Source organism: Pseudopipra pipra, chromosome 12, assembly GCF_036250125.1.
Source record: "Pseudopipra pipra isolate bDixPip1 chromosome 12, bDixPip1.hap1, whole genome shotgun sequence".
NCBI classification, from domain to species: domain Eukaryota; kingdom Metazoa; phylum Chordata; class Aves; order Passeriformes; family Pipridae; genus Pseudopipra; species Pseudopipra pipra.
In genome coordinates, this window is record NC_087560.1 from 5,664,743 (window position 1) to 5,680,906 (window position 16,164).

A 16,164-nucleotide genomic window follows, 5' to 3' on the forward strand; every position below is an offset into this window, starting at 1 on the left:
AATCCACTGGGAAGCCTTTGGGGGTGTGATGCTCCTGCCCCAACGTGCCCAGGGACGGGTTTGCCCCTTCAATCTCCCCCCAGCCCCCAACGTGTGGATTTCACCAAAACCGATACCCCTTCTGCCTTAAAAAAGGGAAAACGCAGCTTGGTTCTGACTTCCCACTTTCCTTTCCCCATATCCCTGTAAAGCGGCGTCCCGGCGGCTCCTCCATTCCCCCCCTTCTTCCCCTTGTGCTGGATGTGGGGTCGCAGGACCCTCCCCGGTGTGCTTTAGGGACCGTGTCCCCGCTGTGGGCGCTCGGGGCGGTCCCTCCCCGGCCCCGCAGCCCTTCCCCGCCCCCTGGCCCCCCCAGCCCCCCGGGCCATGATCGCCGTCTCCATCCCAGCGGCGGAACCCGCGGCGGCTTCGCGCAGCCCCGACAGGGCACACACGGTGAGCGGGGACTCGGGGGTGGAGGTTTGGCTGCCCGCGGGGGTCCCAGTCTGCCCAAGAAGGGTGGAGGGGGGAGGTGTCTCTCTCTGCCCCGGGGTCTGGAGGTCCCCAGTTGTCCCCGAGGGTTCCCCATCTGCCTCGGGAGTGGAGGTCCCTGCGTGTCCCCAGGGGTCCCTGCCGGTGGAGGGAGGTGGGGCCTGGTTCGGGGGTCCCTGTTGGGGGTGCTCGTCTCTCCCGGCATGGCCCCACGTGCCCTGGGGCTGGAGTCCCCCGCGCTCCGGGGGATTTGTCTCCTCCTGCCCCAGGGTTTGAAGGTCTCCAAGTGTCCCCAGGGGTCCCCCACCTGCCCCAGGAGTGGAGGTCCCTGCCGGGGGGGGGGGCACAGACCCTCTACCTTTGAAAGGGGGGTGGTGGTGTCCCTGGTCTGGGAGTCCCCTCTGCCCCCGTGGGTGGGGGTTACCGTCTGTCCGGGGAGGGTGGATGGGCGTGTTCCCTCTGCCCCGGGGTCTGGAAGTCCCAAATGTCCCCAGGAGTGACCCATCTGCCCCAGGGGTCCCTGCTGGTGTGTGGGGGGAGCTGATCCGGGGGTGCCCTCTTGGGGAAGTCCCCGTCTGTCCCAGCATGCCCCCACATCCCCTGGAACTGGAGTACCCCGTCCTCCGGGGGATTTGTCTCCTCCTGCCCCAGGATTTGAAGGTCCCAGGGGTCCCCCAAATGCCCCAGGAGTGGAGGTCCTGCCTGTCCCCAGGGGTCCCTGCCGGCGAGGGGCACAGACCCTCTACCATTGAAAGGAGGGGTTCCTGCTCTGGCCCTCTGGCCCCCTAGGAGGGGGGTACCTGTCTGCCCGGAGTGCCCTCACCCACCCTGGGACTGGAGGTCCCCAAGTTCCCACAGGACACCCCACGTATTCCGGGAAGGAGTTTGTCTCCCGCTGCCCCACGGGCTGGAGGTCTCTGCCTGTGCTGGGTCCCTGCTGGGGGCACCCTCTGCCTTTGAAATTGGGGGTGTTCCTCTACCCTCTACCCAGAGGGATCCCCTCTGGCCCCAGAGGGGTAGGAGGCTCCCTGTCTGTCCTCAGGTACCCCCATCTGCCCCAGGCATGTGTGTCCTTCATCTGCCCCGGGGGTGGGATGTGGTGAAGTGCCACCCCTCTGTCCCCAAATGCCCAGGAGTGGCAGTCCCTGCCTGCATCCAGGGAATCCCTGCCGGGCTGGGGTGTAGGGGGAAATGACACCGACCCTCTACCCATGGAAGGGGTGGGGAAAGAGTGTTCCTGGTGAGAGTGTGTCCCCTCTGTTCTTGGGGGGAGTCCTTGTCACCCCCTCTGCCCCTGAGGTGCAGGTGTGTCCTTCTCCCAAGTGTCTGGGGGGGGGTGGTCCCTGCCAGTGCACTCTCTACCCCTGAAACCTGGGGTCCATGGCCCGAGGGGTCCTCTCTGTCCCCAGGGGGTAGCTGGATGTCCCCATCTGCCCTTGAGGATGATGATCCTGGGGCAGGGAGGGGAAGGTCCCCCTTTGCTCAGGAGGTTGGATGTCCCCCCTGTCCCCAGGGTGTCTCCCTGCCTGTGGTGCCCCAGTGTAGAGGTCCCCAGCTGCCCCCTTGGTCCTTGCTGAAGGAGGTCACTGGGGTGTCTCTGTCCTGGGGGGTTACCAGAGGTTGAGGTCCCTGCCTGGGGACCCTCTGTGTTTGAAAGGGGGGGATTCCTGCTGACCTGGGGGATTCCTGCTGGCCCTTGGTGGTGGTGGTGGTGTCTCCTGTTGGCTCCTGATTGCCCCTGTTTCTCCCACAGAGGGTTCCCACTGGCCGGGGAGATGAGGTTTGTCTCCACCTGTTCCAGAGTTTGGGGGCCCCCAAATGCCCTGTGACCCTGTTGAGAGTGGGGCACCCTCTGCCCTGAAAAGGGGGTGTCCCTCTGCCCTGGGGGAGGTCCCTCTGGCACCAGGGAGTTGGTGGGTCCCCGTCTGCTTCTGAGTGGCCCCTCTGCCCTGGGGATGAGGGTCCCTGCCTGCCTTGAATGGTGTAGGGGGGTTGTGGGGTCCTGACACGTCCACCCAGACGTCCCCACATGCTCCAAGGGTTCGGGGGGTTCCTGCCTGCCCCCAGTGGTCCTACTGGCTCTCAGGGGTCCCACCTGTCTAGGGGAGCAGGGGGGGAGTGGGGAGAGAGGGGCAGATGGGACTATCTGCCTTGGGGAGTGGAGGTCCCCAGCTGGATCCCTATGGATCCCTGCTTGGGAAGGGGGACACATAGCCCTCGAAAGGGAGGGGACAGGGGTCCTTGGCCCAGGGGCTGCTGGGCAGGGGTCCCCACAGGGTTCCCTACTGAGGTGGGCCCCCTGCCCTTATATCTTGTCTCAGAGGTTACCCTGTGGCACCATGGGGTGGAGGTCCCTGTATATCCTCAGGGGTGTCTGCCTGGGGACATTCCACCCTTGAAGGCACTGGGTGTCCCTAGCTGGAGTATTCCCACTGATCCTGGGGAACGGAGGGTGGAGAACCCCTGGTCTGGGGGTTCCCTCTGGCCCCATGGGGAAAGAGCAGGGTCCCCTGCCTGCCTCAAGGGGTGGAGGTCCATGACTGTCCCCAGGTGGGGGGAACCTCATCTGCCTTGGGGAAGGGTGGTTTTTCTCCCTGTCCCAGCAGCCGGAGGTCCCCATGTGCCCCTCCCTGGTGTCACCACATGCCCCAGGGGGTGAAGGTCACTGCCAGCCCCAGGGGTCCTGACTTCCCTGGGGTTTGGTGAGGGGTGGGATATCAAACCAACCCCAGGCTGTCACACCTTCCTGATTGATCTGGGAGGGGGCGTCCCATCTGCTTTTGGGGGTTCCTGCCTGCTCCCATGGTGACCTCATCTGCCCCCAGAGTTTTGGGAGTCTGCTCGAGAGGCTGGAGGTCTCTGCCTGTCCTGGACAGTGGGAGGGGGTAGAGATTCCCAAGTACCCTCCCTAGGTGGGGAGTGTGTGTGGAAACTGGGGGCTCCTGCCTTCCCTGGGAGGATGATGGGGATGGTGAGGATGAGGATGGTGAGGACAATAAGGATAGTGAAGATGATGAGGACGGTGAGGATGATGGGGATGGTGAGGACCATGAGGCCAGTGAGAATGATGATGATGAGGCTGGTGAGGATGAGGCTGATGAGGTCTGCCCCCCTTGCAGGTGTTCCGGGTGGAGGTGCTGTGCGATGGCCGGCGGCACACGGTGACCAAGCGCTACAGCGAGTTCCAGGCACTACACAAGCGGGTGAGACCCCCTGGCTCTGCTGGAAGGGGACACAGGGAGGGGACACGAGGAGGCTCAGCCTCATCCTCCCTGGCCCATACTGCCCTGATGCCCTCCACGCTCCACTCCAGATCAAGAAGACCTGCAAGGTGCCCGACTTCCCCCCACGCCATGTCCCCCACTGGATGCCCAAAGCACTGGAGCAGCGCCGGCAGGGCCTGGAGCTCTACCTGCGGGTGAGGTGTGCACAGCGGTGGGGTGGGGTGGGTTTTTTGGGATGCTGACCTGTCCTGGGCCACGGTAGGGTGTCCTGTACCACAACAAGGAGCTGCCCCAGGATGTGCTGGACTTCCTGAAGGTGCGGCGGTGCCAGCAAGACCCCAAGGCCAGCAGCCCCTCGTGAGTAGATGAGTTACTGGTACCACGGTTATCCCGTACGGCACTGGGATCATCCCCCCGACTTGTGAGAAGCACCCCAAGACACGGGGTTGGGGATGATGGGGACAGGCTAGGGGCTGATATCCCCTCTCCCATGGCAGCAGACTCCTGCCTTCCCAGCGCCCTGTCATCGGCTTCTGCTCCGATCCATACGTGGGGCCAGGTGACACTGGTAAGGAGCAGGACCACAGAGAAGGTCCCCAAAACCTCCAAAAGGCTCTCCTGGGTCCCTAAAAGATGTTTTTCCTTTAATGGGGCTCAGGAGGGAACCAGCTGCTCCAGCTCCCTCCTCTCCTTGTAGATCTGCTCCCCAACACCATCCTCACCGGGGTCCTGCAAGGCCTTTACCTCCCTCCAAGCTGCACCCCTGGCCAGGCAGTGCCTTGAGCCCCTGGAATGCCAGGCTCCCAGGGACCCACCCAGCTCCCAGGGCTGCAGTGGTGAGGAAAAGATCCTCACCTGTGGTGAAAATGACTCCTCCCCACTGGACTGGGGCAGGAAAACTGGGTGGGAGAACCCAAGGGGACAGTGGGAGCCACAGCTGCTCTCCCACCACCATCCAAAGTGCCTTTTCTGAGAGAGGAGGAGCTCTGCCTTCTTCCCAATATTTTGGGGTTGTGGTTGGAGCCTTTGGATGCTGAACCATGCTGGAAAACCCCTCTGCATCTGGCTTTGGTACAATAAATCTCTTGGATTTCACTGCCTGGCAAAGCGCTGTGCTGTGGAATTCTGTGAAGCAAACCTGGGGCCAACTGTGGCACTGCTCCCAGCTGGATGGGATGTAGAAGAAGGGAGATGGAAGGCTGAGGGGTGCACACAGGTGAGGGATGGGAAGGGATCTGCACCCCCATGAAGGTAGGAGAGAGGCAGCTCTTTAAAAAACACATTGGTCACATTTATTGGAGCATGTGCTTCTTACAAAAGTGATGGAAGAGGAGCCCGTGCCCCGTCCCACTGGCTGGGAGAGGGGCCTGGGCAGTGGGACACAGCAGGACCCCGTGGCTGCTCCCCTGCCCCAAGAGCAGGGCAGCCCCAGGCCCGTGGCCCCCTCATGCCCCAGCAGGTCCCTGGTGCTGGCCCTGCCACCCCCACTGGTCCCTCACTCTTTGGCGATGGCAAAGGGCTTCTCCACCTCGATGGTGCCGCAGTCAACGATGGCAACGTCCTTTAGGGGCTTGTCCCGGCTGTCGGTCTTCGTGTTCTCCACCTTCCGCACCACGTCCTGGGTGGAGGAGAGGTGTGAGAGTAGGACACACAGGCAGAGCCAGCTTGGCCAACCCCTGTCCCTCTCCAGGTGCCTCCCAGCCCATTTGCCTGCCCAGTCCCACTCTCCCTGGCCCCCTTTTCCCCCTGGGCCCTCACCATGCCCTCCAGCACTTTGCCAAACACCACATGCTTCCCGTCCAGCCACGGCGTCTTCACGGTGGTGATGAAGAACTGGGAGCCGTTGGTGTCCTTGCCAGCATTGGCCATGCTCACCCAGCCTGGCCCATAATGCTTCAGCTTGAAGTTCTCGTCAGGGAAACGGTCCCCATAGATGCTTTTTCCTAAGGGTGGGGACAAAAAGGCAGCGTTGGGGTGATGATGGTGGTGGGGGAACGAGCACTTCCACAGTGGGGATGAACACCAATGCCACAGGGAACCATGAGCTATGGGCTGCTGGAGGGAGCTGGAAGCCCCCCATGAGCTGGGCAAGGAGGGTCATGCCCCCAGGGACCAGAGCAGGAGGCTCCCAGCACCCCAGTTACCCCAGCATCCAGCTCTGCTCTGAGGCCAGGTCTCTATGAACTCCATGCCCACTCATTCCTACATTGCTCCAGCTCCACACTGGTCCCAGGGCAGCCAGGCAGCTGTTGGGAACGTGGCTTCTGCTTCACTCCCAGACTGTGGCTGGATCCATGGGCTGGCGTGGGCCAAGTTACCTCCAGTGCCGTCTCCGCGGGTGAAGTCTCCTCCCTGAATCATGAAGTCCTTGATCACACGGTGGAACTTGCTGCCCTTGAAGCCAAATCCTTTCTGGAAGTGGGGAGGCAGAACACGGAGTGAGGCAAAGGGATGGCCCAGAGCTCCCTGCACCCAGCACTGCCCCAGGTCAGTAGGAGCCTCCCAGGGGCCGGTGAGGCCCAGGGGGCCGTGGGCCCCTCACCTCTCCGGTGGCCAATGCCACAAAGTTCTCCACTGTCTTGGGCACCGTCTTGCCAAAGAGCCCAATGACGACACGGCCCACGTCCTCCTCCCCAATCCGCAGGTCGAAGAACACCTTGGGGGGTGCAGGAAGGTTAGGGGGACACCACGGGAGCCACACTCACCTTGTTGGGCCAACCCACCTCCCAAAAGTCCCACTCACCTAGTCCAACCAGGCCCAAAATCTCACTGGGTCCGGTCTCCCCCGCCTCCCTGCCTGCATCCCCTCACCCCACAGTCTCAGCTGGGCTCCTCCAACCCAGGCCTTCAGCCCAGGCCTCTCCCACCCCATCTAGGACCTCCTCACCCCACGGTCCTTCCTCCTCACTCCAAGCTGGGCCTCCCCCACCTCAGCTCCCCCCCAAGCTGGGCCAAGTTGCCTCCAGGCCTCCTCCGCCCATCCCAGACCCCCCCATCCCAGCTGTCCGTCCCTCCCAAGCCCTCCTCCCTCACGGCCTCCCACCACACCCTCCCCTCCCCTCCATCCGGGCCCCCTCAGCCCCAGACACCCCTCAGCCCATCCAGGCCCCCCTCACCCCAACAACCCCGTCGAGGCCTCCCCCGCCCCATCCGCGTTCCCCACGCCGGCTCCGGCCCGGCCCCCCCCGACCTTGGCGGTGACCTTGGGCCCCTTCTTGCGCTCGTCGGCGCGGGAGGCCGCGGGCAGCAGGAGCAGGAGGGCCGCGCCCAGCGCCGCCGCCGCCACCAGCACCTTCATCCTGCGCCGCTCGCAGCCCGGCCACAGCGCCCGCCGCGCCGCCGGCATCCGGCCACGCCCGCCGCGCACCCCCACCCGCGCCGCGCGGTGGTACCGCCCTCGCTGCCGCCTGCCCGCTCCGCCCGCCCGGGCGCGACCAACAGCGGCCGCGAGGGGGGGGGAGGTGGCGCCTTCCGGCCGGGCGGGGCGCGGGCGGCTGCCACGTTGCCCCTCGCTGGGCGGCCGCGGCGCTGTCAATCAAGAGCGGGCTGGCGTGATGATAGGACGTCGTAGGGAAGAAGGCGGGAGAGGGGCGGGGCCAAGGGGTGTCGGCGGCCAATGTCGGCCGGAGAGCGGAGGGCGGGGTGCGAGGGCAGGCGGGGCCCGTGACCCGAGGTCGGTGTGTCCCGGTGCCCCGGTGTCCCTCCCCCGAGGCCACCTGGGGCGGTGTCCCCAAGGCCACTGTGTCCGGTGTCCCCCCGGAGCCGGTGATCCGGGGCCGTTGTGTCCCCGGTGTCCCCGGGTCCGGTGTCCCAAGGGGCAGGGTGACACTGAGCGGCCAAAACAAAGGAGCGCTCGATCCCCCCGGGAGGCCGAGCCGTGCCCCGGTGCAGCCAAATGGCTGCGAGTCAGTGTCAGTGAGCAGAACGGCGTTATAAAGATGCCACCCGAGAGCCAAACAGCACCTTTGGAAGCAGCTTTCACTGTCCCCACACAGGGAGAGCACTTGAACAAAGATGCTCCCGTGCTTGGAACCTGCTCCACGCTGGAATCGCTCTTGGGACACTTTCCCCCCCCACTTCCTAGCCTTAAATGTAGCTTTTTTTAGTATGAGCTCTCATTGCCTGTTCCCAAAAATTGGTTTTCGGGATACATGTGCTCTGGCAAGGATACAAACCCCAAGCATCTCCTCCGTGGCCCTTAAAACCAGCGACTTCACCTTTGAGGTTTGTCTTTTGGGGGACTGACACTGACACTAAATAAAGCTGACACTAAATTTAGCTGACACTAAATAAAAACGTAATCCCCACATCTTCAACTAACTCCAGGATTTGTAATCACAGATCAGTGTGGGTTGGAAAGGACCTTTAAAAGTCCAACTCCTGCCATGGGCAGGGACATCTTCAGTGATGGTGCTAAGCTGCAACACCACAGTCACTCCTGTGTGCTTCCAGCCTGGTCACTCCTGCTATTTAAGAGGATTTGGGCTTCTCTCACTCCCTTTTTCAGTTTTTATCCCACAGCCTGATCCACTCTTCAGTCTTGCCAGGGGAAGAGGTGAGGCGGGCAGGTCCCAGCACCCCTTTCCTGTGGTCCCTCTCAAGGGCTGCCCCAGGACAAGGCATCCCATTACCCAGGACAGCTGAACTGGCAATGTGCAGCCACAGGGAGAAGGGAAATCAGTGCCACCACGCCTTGGCCAAGCTCTGTGGGGCCAAACCATCCATGGCTCAACACAAAGTTGTTGAGAGGGTCCTGCCAGGTCCCACCCCCTGCACCCTCCCCTCCAAAGAGGGCCCAGTGCCCAGCGGAGCCAAAGGAAGACAAAACACAAGTGCAGTGCTCAGGCTGAGGTAATAAATACGTCTATTCATGGAGAACAATGCAGCAGTGCAATGTTTTATTGAAAAAAAATAATAATAATCATCTCACTTGATACCTCAGAAGACTGCATCGCAACGTTGGTGGGCTGAGCCGCAGAGAGACACGTCGGAGACCAGCCCAACCCCCAGGGAGCCCCCAGAGAGCCCCCTCCCCTCCAACCCCAGGGTTTCCCCGCTCTGACTGCTCCCAGCAAGGAGAGGAGGGTTTGCCCAGGTTAATGCCCTGCGTCCTACCACAGCATGGCTGGCTCAGTCTGGCTGCATCTCCTCGTCACCTCTGAGCTCCCTGGGGACAGCGGTTCCCTCAAGAATGGGACTTGCTGTTAACCTGCTTTATTTGCCTTTTTTTTTTTTAATTTTTTGTTAAAAAGCCACCCCACATCTTTGCCCTTTTTTTTTTTGAAGAGTCCAACGTACGATTATAGTGCAAGAGGGCTTGGTACAAGTGAGCATTACCAGCATGCCGTGGGGGGACAGTCCTCCCCTACAAACACATCATCGTAGGATTAAAAGAACATCATATCTCTGGAGAGAAGCCGTAGTGGGTCACCATGAAACAGCTTTCAAACCAACCCACTTAAAACCAAGGTCAGGAAAGTTTCTAAACAATCAAATACATTCACTTAAAAAAAAAAAAAACTGAAACAAAAGAAACCAAAAACATTTAAGAACAAAACCTGTTGAGATGGCCCCTTTCCCCCCCGCCCTCCCTCACCCTGCAAACACTTACATATGCTGCAACTACAAGCTGCTCCTTGAGTGGAGGCAGCGAGGAATGACCAAACACGGCAGGAGATGCAGAAGGAATCGAGTTCTGGTGACAGGCACTTAGTGGGGCTTGGGAGGGCAGCAACAGAAGTGTCTCAGGGCCTGGCTCCATCTGCAGCGGGCAGGGCGGCTCCTGAGGAGCTCCCATGCCCATGGACCCTCCTCCCAAGATGCCAAACCATGGTTTCCTACAGCAGAGAGGGGAACGCCTGTGCCAGAGACAGATACAGGGCTCCTGGGAGCCCCTGGCAGCAGAGGAGTTCGGGAAGAGAAAGGTGGAACGTGGCCACGGTCCCTGTCCTCCCTCTGGCGGGAGGGGACAAGAGGGTGAATGTCCCGGCGGGAGGTGAGGGGTCCCCTTCCTGCCTCCTTCCTGCCCTGGCCCACAGCATGGCTGGAGGAAAGCACTTTGCAAAGGAAGAAAGGGGTGCATGTGTGAGCTGAGAGCTCCTTGGGATAAGGCATGGAGAGAACATGGCCAAGAGACACCCCGGGGGATCCTGGTGAGGAGCGAGGCCTTTCTGCTCTAACCAGTGTCCTGCCTGTCTCAGGGATGCACGAGGAGCAAGCCCAGAGCTCCCTGCCCAGGGCGATCTCCTGCCCTCTACACCCACTTCTACCCAGCCCGGGGAACTGAACCTCCTGGGAATGCCACTCTGTGAACTCCAAGCTATGCAGATCATCATTAAAACAAATAAAAGATAATGAGATCTAGTCTCTCCCTTTCCTCCCTTCACGCTCTCCAGGATTTTGGAGTGAGCCAGGCCCCAGTTTATGACAAGCAAGTCCCTCAAGTGAACAGTCCCTGCCTGGTCTGGTGTCATATATTGAAAGACTAAGTCCAAGGAGCTTATTCACAATGTTCCCAACAGCTGCTCCAGTTCTCCCACAGCCCTGCCACCTCCTGGGAACCCCTGGGCAGCCTCAGCCTCCTCTGATTTGGGAAACACTGCAGCAGGAGGCAAGATTTCCTTGTTTTTACGGGTGTGCAGAGTGCCCCAAGCCCTTTCCTTGCTATTGGTTTGGCTCAAAGTGGTGCAGAACCGTGGGTGCTCTGGGGGGTGGGACGGTGTCCCCCACTCCCAGCCCCACGCTCATGGAGAGGACATAAAGGCTATTCCAGTCAAACCTATCTGACCATCAGGAAATGGGATCAGTGTTAAGGCATGAAGTATCCTCTCCCTGCCAGGGAAGCTTTGCTCCTGCTAAGGTGTTCTCACAGAAGGTTCACAACCACCCCACAGAGGGATTTGGGAACGCTGCCCAGCTGCCCACACTTCGGGAAATGGCTGCTTCCCAGGAACCTCAATCCAGATCTACCTCTTAAACCAGCACAAACTCCTCTGGCTCAGCAAAGCCGATGCCACTCCCTCCTGCCAACACCGGGTGACGGCCTCGCGTCTCCCGGCCAGCTGGGTCAGGTATGGCATAGGAAACCATGGAAGGGACATTCACCGGCAGCTAGGAAGGGTGAGTGGAAATTCAAGTATGCTTTCCTCAGCGTGTGCCCCAAGGCGGGCGTTGGGAGCCCCAGCCTGGCACGAGGGTCCTGGACATCCCCACTCGAGGGCATTCTGTGCATCCACCGTCTTCCCCGCTGGATGTCTGCCTGCGCTGGCGCGGCCACGGAGAGATCCACAGATACAATGTGCATCTGTAAATGCTAAAAATAATAAAAAGTGCAACGACGTCAGCTTCTTTAAAACAATCCACATTGCTCTGTTACCGTCAGAGGAGGGAGGTGTCAAGGGAGCCGGAAAAAAAACCCTAACTGGAACAGTAGATTGCAAATTTCTCACAGCTTGCACATTACAGTGTAACTGTTCCCAAGGAGCCGCAGAGGGAACCTGTCTCTTCCTGCTGCAGCGGTCAGGCCCTTCTCCCAGCAACTCTCCTGCCTGCCTCACATCCTCCTGCCCTCTCTACAGCCAATCAATCCTATTGGATTTCTTCACTTAATTAAGGAGGGAGGAGGACGGAGGAGTACAGAGCGCAGGGGAGGGAGGGGAGGAAAGTGAGCAGGAACTAAGCACAGTCCTCAGGTTTGCGTGAACGATGCCTTCGCCGTAAACAAGGGGAAGGAGGGTCAGCCAGCCAGCCCCCCTCCCAGGGCGACCAAGACCTGAGCCAGCCACAGTCCTGGTCCCAAAAGGAGCTTCAGGCTTGGAGTGAACGAGGGAGACCATTCAGCAGATCCACCCCAGAGTGGTTTGTTTTGGAACGTTTTCTTCTCTTTTTGGTTTAAAATGTCACTTGGTTTTTTTTTGTTTTTGTTTTTGTTTTTGTTTTGTTTTGTTTTGTTTTTCTCTCTTCCTCCTCTGCCTCATCCTCCTCCTCCTCCCCCCTAAAGAGAAGCCCCTTCCAGTGATTCAGGGCAGGAGCTGCAGGCGCGGTGGTTCCTGCAAGGCCCAGGAGGCACCGGTCACTTGTGACGCTGAGCCGTCTTCTTCCGTTTCCTCTTAAAGAAGCAGCAGCACCTGGGACACAAAGGACAAGGAGAGTCAGCCCCATGCCCAGCACCAAGTCCTGGCAATCCCAGGAAGTCCACACCGCCCCGGGGTCCCTGTGTTGGCCACATGCAACAGCACCTCTGCTCGACAGGCCCGGACACACCTTTGGCCCCTGGAATGGTCAGCAGGGGCTGGTGGATGGTGATCCCACCAGCCCAGACTGGGAGACCACCAGTGAGCCGTGTGGTGAGGGGATCCACCACGGGGCCCCTGAGCTGGCTGGGCTTCTCCCTCCCAAGGCTTTACGGGGGCAGGAACACAAGGAGCCATCTGGGAAAGCAGTAAATCAGTATCCAGGTGCTCTGTTCCCTCTGTCCGACAGAGGAAGCGGACTGGGACAGCGAGCCCTGGCTGCTCTTCCCAGCCATGAGACCCATGGTTTTCACCACTGTTCACTAAAAAGACAAGTTCCAAAGAGACCTTGGCTCTGGGACCAGGTTTCTTTACTGAACCTTTCACCAGAGCTTCCACATCGGATCAATCACTCAGCGCCAGGATGCAGAACCCCTGCTGCTTTCCCCATCTGATGCGAGGGAGGTGCACAAGCCCAGGGATTAGGGGAAGCAAGAAGGATGGAGAGTGGAGGCTGAGGTGGGGAGAGGAACGCCCAACACAGCTGCACCATGAGGAGTGATGGGTTCCCCGTGGGATACACTGGGAGCAGTCACCCAGATCCTATAGTCCTGCTGGCTTCCTACAGAATCCCTTGGTGCTGAAGGTGTATCTATCTTCCTGCCCTCAGCCCACTGCCAGGAATACTCTGCACAGGTGCTTGTTCTGTGCGAGTTCTCCTGAGCTACGTGTCTTTCTCCATGTGCCAGGACTGCCACCTCTGGAGAAGTCTGGGTGATGCTGGAAGACTGCTCTTCCAGGCTGGTGGAAGGGATGCCTAGCTAAGCAGTCAGAGTAGACCACAGAATCATAGAAGATCCTGACTTGGAAGGGACCCACAAGGATCATCAAATCCAGCTCTTGGCCCTGCACAGGACACCCCCAAGAATCCCACCGTGTGCCTGAGAGCGTTGTCCAAACACTTCTTGAACTCTGGCAGGCAAATGTGAAGATGCAAAGACCATTTTCTCCCACAATCATCTGTTACCAACAGACTAAAAACATTTAAAACCACTGTAACAACTTCTCCAAACTATTTTCTGCTGGGTCCTTTGTGGAATGGTGGCATTACACCTCCATCCTCTCAGAGCTGGAGGAACAGATTCATTCCTACTCGCATCCCGAAGGTGCTTGTCCCTGGGTGCATGAGCCTTTCTATGGGGTGCAAAAGTGATGGGTGACCACCACCACGCTGTGAGCATGGATTGTCTGTTGAGGAGAGCAAATCCCTGCCACAAAACCCTGTGGGAGAGCCCCCACAGGGCCCACAAGAGGGACTCCTCCCACCGCAAGGACTAAGGGCCAGGAGAAAAATATCCATGGTTTGTTTCAAGGTTCTTGACCAGGCCCAGTTTGGAGGTGGGACGAGGAGAAATGCCAAGCCCTTGTTCTTGCAGGAGCCTCCATCACTGCCCACCCACCCTGAGATGTGTGTGTGCCGCCTGCAGCCCCCCTGGCCCAGGCTGGAACCCCCAGCCCAGGACAGCTCTTGTGTTTTGTTGTCCCAGGCCATCTGCCCCCTCCTCCTGCTTTAACCTGTCGCAGTATTTTTCTCCCACAGCAGCCACCTTCCTTCATGACATGGGCAATGGTGGGTAAGGGGGAAGGTCATGGGGAGAGAGGATGGAGGATGCACGAGTGATGGTTTTGCATGCAGCGGGTAAGGGAAGAAGAGGCTGAGCAGCACTCGACTCCTTGGGTACCCAACAAAGGGAGCTGACTGACTTCTGGCTTTTCCTTGTGACTGTCTTTTTAGGCTCTTACTCAGAGGTCCAGGGAAGGGTTCAGGAAAGGAAATCCTGGCAGGTCAGACAGGCAGAGGCAAAACACCAAAATAAAAGAATAAGGCAGGCTGACAATTACAGAACGTGATCTCTCTGCATGCAGACGATGCCCAAGAGAACAGCCCCAGACTACGACATACAGAGAAGCCAGAGATGCCAGAGGTATTGGAGGTGATGCCTATGGAGAGCAGGGCAGAGGCAGTCAGTCTCCCATCCAACAAGGACATTCCTCACAGCACACGGGCCTGGTCCCCTTACTCTGGGGCCATTCCCACCCATCAGCCCTCCCTGAGATACAAATTCCTCATGTGAATCTCCACTTGGTCCCCTGCTTACTGGGTATGTGGCTTTCCCAAGGGGCAGGAGGGAGGGAACATCTCCATGGGACAACCTGAGACTGGGATGCTACAGCTGCAGCTTCGAAACCCTGATAAAGCCCTGAGCTGGGCTTGGACCAGTGCTAATCCCAACCCTTCCATCCCTTCTTTCCTGGAGACATCCATTCACCTGCACCTCAGCTGGCTGAAAAGGAGCTGCCTCCCACCCACTCTCTCCAAGTAGGGGCTCTGTCACTAATGAGGACTCCATAGTCTTGTCTTTCCATCCTCTCTGGCCTGTGCTTCTCCAGAGGAGACTCTCCAAGGAAGTGACTGCCTCCCCAGGATACCCAGCACAGGGTTTTCCCTCCGTAATCGTCTGCGTGAGGAATTCCTGCAAGAGGCCCAGCAAGCCTGGTCCCAACTCTGCCCAACTCCATCAGGCATCATCTGCTCAGGGACATAAACGTTTGGGGGAGATGGAAAGCCAAATAGGAAAAGATTAAAGTCTGATTTTACATCCATGTGTTCAGAGATCAGCCGAATTGCTCGGCCTAGTGTGGCCGCTCGGACACAGCCCACACCCTCCCCAGTATTGCACGTGGCCCTAAAATCAAAACAGCTCTGGGTTGGCTTTGACTTTGTGCTTTTTTAGGGTTTGGTGGGTTTGGTTTTGCCAACCCCAGTCTAGTCTGGTCCGCTCCCCCTTGCATGTGGACTGGAGAGAGGGACTCACCACAAGTTGAGCATTTTCAGGCAGCTACAGAGAGTGTAGAGAAAAAACACAGAAAGGAAGAAAGAGCGATTAGTTCACAGAGGTGGGATGGAAGCGAGTCACCGCAGCCATGCAAACATGCAGTGCAGAGGCAGACACACACCAGGCCTGCCCGCCGCCCGCCCCAGCCCTCACACCACCTCTGCCCTCGCTGTGGTGCCGCTGACAGCCGCCACCTTCTCAAGGGGTTTTCCACCTTCCCCCTGTTTGCCATGGAGGTACCAGCCCCATCAGGTTCTTATCTGGGGCTGGGATCAGAAAGCGACTCTGGGCCACCATCTGCTCTTGTGCCCTGCAGCTCCAGCAACAGCAGGGCCTGATGATGGATCTACACTTGGAATCAGCCCTCCAGCAGAATCCATGTCTGGGATCAGGAGCTTTTCTCCAGCACACCACAGGCAGAAGCACTGGCACAGCTCTGCCCTCTGGAATGCCAGGGAAAGCCCCTTCTGCTCTTGCACATTGTCTCAAAACACGATGCCCAGCTCCAGCTCCTGCCAGCTTTCTCTGGCACACTTTGCTGCAGAGCACAATCCCAAAGTCCTTTGCCCTTCTCGTGTGCCTGAGGGGATTTCTGATCACAGATGTGAGGAAAGATGAAGCCAGTGCTCCCTGTGGCAAGCGGAATGAAGACGACTATGCTTGGGAATTACAATAGACCCCAAAGCTGTCAGTGCAAAGCAGCTTATGCTCTGCTTCCCAGCACCGCCAAAACCAATTTGGGAGCACACAAACAAGGGCTGGAGAGAGACAGACTAGCTCCATGTCCCTGAGGGACAGGGCCTGGGCAGCACAGCTCTCCCATGCTCCTTCCCACCTGCCTTGATGTCTCCCCTGTACATGGAGGGGGGTGTGGACAATGACCTCACTGCAGGAACATGGGCTGGAGGTGTTCCTGGTCCTTCCTTGCACTGGGTTGTTGTATCAGAACTGCTAAGAGTGACAATGTGCTGCATCCTAGGAGCCACATGCCTGGGGGGGACTCCCTTCAGAGCCCGTGACGCCAAACTGGTGGTCCCTGCTGGCCACACTAAGAGGAATGTTGCCCACTCTGCAACCTGCACCTCAAGATCTCCCCCACCCTGCTGAGCCTGATGAGGAGCCTGCACCAAATCCAAGGCTTGATTCTTGGGCTCAGAGAAGGTGTGCCTGCTACTGCTGGGATCAAGGCCAGGCCAGCTACCAGCGAACAAGATCCGGCACAGGTGCTTCCCGAGGGAGAAGAACAGAAGACCTTCAGGACAACCAGCACAGATGACACATACCCAGGGACCTTTCCCTTCCACATACCCTTCCTTGCACCTGCCAGTTTTCCTCTTCACC

The 16,164-nt window shown here is 59.2% G+C and overlaps 3 protein-coding genes across 6 annotated transcripts in view; 1 reads left to right on the forward strand and 2 right to left on the reverse strand.

Annotated features, from left to right (window-relative positions):
- Positions 1-268: 268 nt before the first annotated feature.
- SNX22 (sorting nexin 22) lies at positions 269-4,802 on the forward strand. 2 transcript variants are annotated; one of them, XM_064668644.1, is made up of 6 exons: positions 269-435; positions 3,591-3,674; positions 3,785-3,889; positions 3,958-4,052; positions 4,193-4,263; positions 4,393-4,802. In XM_064668644.1, the coding sequence occupies exons 1-6, from the start codon at positions 367-369 to the stop codon at positions 4,476-4,478; spliced, it is 510 nt and encodes a 169-aa protein (XP_064524714.1). In that variant the 5' UTR covers positions 269-366; the 3' UTR covers positions 4,479-4,802. The 2 variants fall into 2 exon arrangements, with proteins under 2 accessions (XP_064524714.1, XP_064524715.1); XM_064668645.1 differs by having other exon boundaries at positions 271-435; positions 4,196-4,263.
- A 162-nt stretch (positions 4,803-4,964) lies between these two features.
- PPIB (peptidylprolyl isomerase B) lies at positions 4,965-7,154 on the reverse strand. The gene is made up of 5 exons (XM_064668643.1): positions 6,886-7,154; positions 6,238-6,351; positions 6,014-6,107; positions 5,454-5,638; positions 4,965-5,313 (listed from the first exon to the last, which is right to left on the reverse strand). The coding sequence occupies exons 1-5, from the start codon at positions 7,039-7,041 to the stop codon at positions 5,191-5,193; spliced, it is 672 nt and encodes a 223-aa protein (XP_064524713.1). The 5' UTR covers positions 7,042-7,154; the 3' UTR covers positions 4,965-5,190.
- A 1,424-nt stretch (positions 7,155-8,578) lies between these two features.
- The window catches only part of CSNK1G1 (casein kinase 1 gamma 1), a 99,356-nt gene continuing 91,770 nt past the window's right edge, over positions 8,579-16,164 (reverse strand). For 2 of the 3 annotated variants that reach the window (XM_064668640.1, XM_064668642.1), the window contains 2 exons: positions 14,803-14,826; positions 8,579-11,821 (listed from right to left, as the gene is read on the reverse strand). In XM_064668640.1, the coding sequence (XP_064524710.1) occupies positions 11,767-11,821; positions 14,803-14,826 (79 nt within the window). In that variant the 3' untranslated portion in view covers positions 8,579-11,766. The remainder of the gene's footprint in view (positions 11,822-14,802; positions 14,827-16,164) is intronic. The other variant, XM_064668641.1, reaches the window with a different exon arrangement.

What these genes read in the sequence shown, in the direction of transcription:
- SNX22 (XM_064668644.1), top strand. Translation starts at nt 367, where the DNA reads ATGATCGCCGTCTCCATCCCAGCGGCGGAACCCGCGGCGGCTTCGCGC. An exon ending in GCCTGGAGCTCTACCTGCGG is followed by an intron (nt 3,890 to 3,957) that starts GTGAGGTGTGCA and finishes GGGCCACGGTAG; the next exon opens with GGTGTCCTGTACCACAACAA. An exon ending in CGTGGGGCCAGGTGACACTG is followed by an intron (nt 4,264 to 4,392) that starts GTAAGGAGCAGG and finishes CTCTCCTTGTAG; the next exon opens with ATCTGCTCCCCAACACCATC.
- PPIB (XM_064668643.1), bottom strand. Translation starts at nt 7,041, where the DNA reads ATGCCGGCGGCGCGGCGGGCGCTGTGGCCGGGCTGCGAGCGGCGCAGG. An exon ending in GGCCCAAGGTCACCGCCAAG is followed by an intron (nt 6,352 to 6,885) that starts GTCGGGGGGGGC and finishes GCACCCCCCAAG; the next exon opens with GTGTTCTTCGACCTGCGGAT. An exon ending in GCAAAGTGCTGGAGGGCATG is followed by an intron (nt 5,314 to 5,453) that starts GTGAGGGCCCAG and finishes TCCTCCACCCAG; the next exon opens with GACGTGGTGCGGAAGGTGGA.